This window comes from Anopheles aquasalis, chromosome 3 (assembly GCF_943734665.1).
Source record: "Anopheles aquasalis chromosome 3, idAnoAquaMG_Q_19, whole genome shotgun sequence".
Lineage (NCBI taxonomy): Eukaryota > Metazoa > Arthropoda > Insecta > Diptera > Culicidae > Anopheles > Anopheles aquasalis.
In genome coordinates, this window is record NC_064878.1 from 52893549 (window position 1) to 52898548 (window position 5000).

Genomic DNA, 5000 nt, shown 5'->3' on the forward strand with positions numbered 1-5000 from the left:
TAAGCAAGGCTGCTAAGAGATAAGTGTATGTGATTAATATCGCAAAAATGTAATAAAAACTGTTGCTCTCAGTCAGCTCAATATATTTCATGAAGAACATCCACAATAAAATGTGATGCTAAATGAGGACGAAATTCGACTTTCTTTCGCTTGAAAGTCTACGTTCCGTGGTTCAAAGTAGTAATAATATAATTGCACCTTCTATTCGCTCTTCGATTGGATGGCCTTCGTAACGCAAGTAAATTAGTGACCATCTGTAATCCGTAATCTTAATTCACATCTGGCCACATTCACATTTACGCCGCTCGTGACATTGCAAACGTTATAAAACAAACCGGATGACATAGGAGCGCATGCTTACGGATTATAAAAGCGACCCTTCTATCTTCTTACTCCGTTACATCTGTTGTGTTCTTCGGCAACTAACATGGAAGCGATTCAGCGCAGCATATTCACTCTGCGAACGATCATGGCAGTAAGTTCAACGATCAATCCATCTATCTATGTATATTTGAACGAGATGCGACTTGAAACGCGCTAATTTCCGTTCTAGTTTGCTTTAGTTCTGCTTCTTGCATTGGCCTTAACAACTCACAGCACACTCGCAAGCCCTGCTTTAGGCGCCACGGATGCAGTGCCATCATCAGCGGAGACAGCATCCAGCGGCGCATTGAAGGCATCGTCCGATGCGACATCACCCAACGATGCACTGGGGCGCAAGATCTTTCTACCAGTGTTTCGCAACAAAAAGAACCCGGTGTTCCAGCGACGACGTGTGCAAACCCGGCCACCGGCTAGTGAGGGGCGCCAGTGATGAGGATTCGAATGCCCTCGTGCCCAACGTCCGAACGCTCGTGGCAAACCGTTTAGTATGCCCTCGCGAATTGATCTAAACCTCTACCGCGATCAAAACCCCTTCTACTAGTACAGTGCCGTGTCGTGTGTATCAAAATCGTTGTTTAATCTTTACGTACTCCTATGTACCTTATGGTTTCATCTCGCCCGTTCCCTCAAACCTCACCAAAGTTCAAACTTTGCACGTGATTGAGAGCTTCTTGTTTGACCGTTTCATTATACCGGAGAACTGGCTGTTATTCTCCTGGAACTGAGCCAATGCAATGTTGCAGTTTAGCGTTCTCACAATTCTGGGAATTTCGATGTGCCTTGGCGAATGCGTAATAATCTGACCGCGTTTTTTCGTGGGTCCGTCTTGGCCCGACTTGCCAAAAGGAATTAGCACTTTCTTGACAAATATTTGTTAGCTTTTTTAGGTGAATTGGTCGAAAAACCGCAGTACATTTTTTTAGAGACAGCTCAAATGTTATTTATACCTTGGGACTAGGGTGTGTTCTGTATTCACCATCTGGGGGTGGCACGTGTTTGACGTCAATTATTAGCTTCGTATGAGAAGTTTTTGGGCCATTCACAGTTCAGCTTTAATACCAGAACAGGAACTGCAGAAGCGTTTTGTTCTAATTAGCCCATTTACACTAACAGGCAATACGACGTTTGTGTGTTTGGCGAACCAATCTCTCATCATTAGATGGCGCACAAGAGCGTTGAAGCTTAAAATTCTGCCAATAATTAGCAGAGTGTGATGTTTGATTATAGAACAATCGGACGATCGAGTACATTCGACATTAATAGATCAATATTTCGTAATAGCGAGTAATGAACCTTGTAGCTGCAGCCGCGGGGGCAGCTAGCATAATTAATTAGTAAATCAAATACTTTCATTGTGATGATAAAAGAAAAGTTTATATATGCACGAGATGACGAAATAACTTGGTAAACGGATTGTTCATCTACGATTAGTCTACAAAGACGAATGAACCTCTTGATGTTAATGGCACTGACCTATCCTCAACATAACGTCCATCGATGACGATAGCAATAGAGCTCGTGAGCCATCTATCCCAACACTGGAATCCGGTTCCAAGCAGTTCCGTTCACACCTTGGCTGGACGGGAGTAGTGGTGAGACCCAGCCTTTTCCTCAAATTGCTTCTGTTTACCAATGGATTTGCGTCGGGCGCCGCGTCCGGAATGATCGACTGTGCTTTCCTGCCTTATGGCCTTCTGCTATACCCTCGTCAGTGTCGGTGATTCAACGTGCTGGCCATATAAATGCTGCCACTAATCGATCACACGCCAACAGTCAGGTGTGAACTGCGAATCGCTCAACAGTCTTACTAACTATCCTCCGCATCAGCTCCGTCAATTTCTTGTTCTAAAGTGTTAAAAGTGAAGTAAAGTGACGGTAGGATCGAATTACAACAAATCCAATTTGTGCCCAAAATGAATACGGTAAGAGGAAGTCGAACAGATGTTTAAGGATTCGTATTAATCGCGTTCGGTTTTTGCACACTCTCTGGTGGCTTCCAGATCAGCATTGCTGCCGTTCTATTGGTGTTTGGTGCTGTAGCTTGCCACTGTTACGCGATCGATTGCATGAAGGTATGGGATCAGGACAGCTTAAACGAGATGCTGGAGGACCGGCGACGTGTCCGAGAGTCTTTGGGATTGCCGGACGAGCCAATAGACTGCTGTGGCAATGTCGTGCATAATCATGATCACTCGGAGGAGGAAAATACAGATGATGAGGCCACCGACGATGATGACGATGACGACGAGGACCACTCTGAGGAATTTTCCGAAGAGAATGCCCACGAAGAGCGACACCGGCGCGATCTAACACTAAACGATGATCGACAGGACATTCCACTCGCCGAAGCTCAGGATGACGCTAACGATCTTGAGGTTGCTGAAACGCATCTCTTCCGCCCGGTGTTCCGCTACAAGTCACAGTACACCGAGCGACGACGAGTGCGTACGCCTACCGATGGCAACAACTTTGTACCGGCACCTGGGATTAATTGAACTGAGCAAATCCATTGTCATCATCACTCCATCTGTGGTTTCCATCTGTACATGATTCATCTTACTGCGCATCAAACCGGTGACAGTGGTCGCCCTCAGAGGAAGGAACGTGCGGCCACGAACACTGTACTATTGTATATTGTAATAAAAATAGTTTTAACGTTATGTTTGTACAAACCTAGTTGATGTTTTCTGTTGATGGCGAAGAGATTGATAGTGGCGGGTAGCGGGTGTATGGAGCTCTCATTGTTTCGCTTGTGGCTTGTGAAAATCGCAAACAACTGTGAAATTCGATCGTGATCGTTAGCACAACTATCTCACCTCTTTGTTGGCGTGCTTCCTCGTGGCCGACAGGAAGACCATGGAGGCAAATTTGTTTAGGCAGGTGGCGTATCAGATATTTAAATAACCTTTGCTAAAAATCTTTTTCTAAACAGCAACATATAAGTACTACAAACAATGTTGTTATTTAATGAACATTCGACTACCTTCGATCGATCGTACAATCAGTGTATGCTATTTATGGAAAGAAACATTGAATAATGTTATCCTAATCATATTTAGTTTAAACGTGGCTTCCTTTTATTTTTTTTTTTCGTTGCGGCGCCTCCATTAGGGCGCCTCCATTAAGGCGCCTCCATTGAGGCGCCTCCATTGAGAGCGTTTAATGGAGAATTTTTATAATCGGTCTTTCGGTCGGTTGATTATGCTGAGAAAATAATAGTAGGCATAGTTCGAGACAAACTTGAACGTTCCACTCGTGGATTCGTTTATTCGCTTAACCAAATCTATTTCGAACGCAGAAAGATCATTTCGGCAAGATACATCGTTCGTCCTGTGGCAGATGGAGAGCTATTCCTTGAAATAGAGACCGCGAGTTCAGCAGAACGTGGTAGCGATTGCGCTACTCCAGATGCAAAACTTGTTGCTGTTGGTTGGATGCTGGAAGTAAGCTTTGGCACGGCAGACAAACTGAATCGAAAGTTTGGAAGGGGTCGAAGCGCGTTTCGCCATGGTCTGTGAGGGCTTGATAGTTGTGGCTGCTGGCGGTTCGGTTGTGCTGACGAAACGCCATTTACGCATCCTTTAAGGGTACTCAGGAGCTCGTACCTAGTTCCACAGCGGCCAAGGAAGTCATCAGTATCGATCGACCATACCATGCCCCCTCCAAGCCCGTACTGGGCAATGATGCTGCACTTCAGCTTGATGCTCTGCACGTCATCATAACCTACCCACTGGTTACCGGTAACGGCATAAGTGGCCCCTCTGACGTTATCCCAGTATCGAGGCCATCGGTTTTCGCAAATCTCGTTGTAACCCAGAAATCCTGCTGTTCGTGTGTAAGGTCCTGCTGCACCACCACCGCTGGCAGGGGCTCCAATTTGCGTTTGACTCGGGTCAGTTAAGGTGAATGTTCTGCCGTACAATGGAACTCCAAGATTGAGTTTGGCAGGATCGGCTCCCTTGCTCAGCCAGTACTTAACGCTGTCCAGGATCGATAGCTCAGCATTATCTCCTGATGCTGCGTACACCGGAGCATGGTGGCCAACGATGTTTTCCCAGGAACCATGCATATCATATTCCATCAGATTGATGTAATCCACCTCCTTAGAAATGCCTGGTACGTCGTACGCTATTTCACCAAGCGATCGCGTAGCACCGACGGCAACCGTCAGCAGGTAGCCGTACCGAGTAAAGGCTTTGCGCAGTTCCTGCAGCAAAAGTACCAGGTTTGCCTTGTCCGCTGGCGTAGACTTGCCCTCTGCTTGCCATTTAGCCGGATACTCCCAATCGATGTCCATACCATTGAAGCCGTACTGCTGCAGGAACGCAACAGCATTTCTGGCGAAAGCAGCACGCAGGGAAGGATTGGCAGCGACGATTGCGAAGTTGCCAGCAACCGCATGTTCATCGTCCCATCCACCGACGGCGGCGATCGTTTTGAGCGAGGGATTAATCTGCTTCAGGTCGTTTACCTTGGCGATAGTGTTATAACCCCCACCATCGGGCAAATCAACCCAAGGATCGACCAGTTTGATCGTGCCATCGGTATTGATGTGGAAGAAGGCGTAGTTCAACTGGGTGCACAGGTTGGGATCGATGTTCTCCGGGGTGAATTTG

General features: G+C 46.5%; 3 protein-coding genes across 5 annotated transcripts in view; 2 read left to right on the plus strand and 1 right to left on the minus strand.

The window, feature by feature from the left end:
• The window catches only part of LOC126577049 (myotubularin-related protein 8), a 12072-nt gene extending 11938 nt beyond the window's left edge, over positions 1-134 (plus strand). For all 3 annotated transcript variants that reach the window (XR_007608319.1, XM_050238451.1, XM_050238450.1), the window contains one exon: positions 1-134. This exon is cut by the window's left edge. The gene's annotated coding sequence lies outside the window, so the exon portion shown is untranslated.
• A 2010-nt stretch (positions 135-2144) lies between these two features.
• Positions 2145-3044, plus strand: LOC126575445 (uncharacterized). Its single transcript, XM_050236145.1, has 2 exons — positions 2145-2306; positions 2385-3044. Exons 1-2 carry the CDS (start codon positions 2298-2300, stop codon positions 2877-2879), a joined length of 504 nt encoding a protein of 167 aa, XP_050092102.1. The 5' UTR covers positions 2145-2297; the 3' UTR covers positions 2880-3044.
• Positions 3045-3667: 623 nt separating this feature from the next.
• LOC126576759 (probable chitinase 2) overlaps positions 3668-5000 on the minus strand; it is a 1544-nt gene continuing 211 nt past the window's right edge. The window contains exon 2 of the mRNA XM_050238063.1: positions 3668-5000. This exon is cut by the window's right edge and continues 52 nt beyond it. Within this exon, the coding sequence (XP_050094020.1) occupies positions 3668-5000 (1333 nt within the window).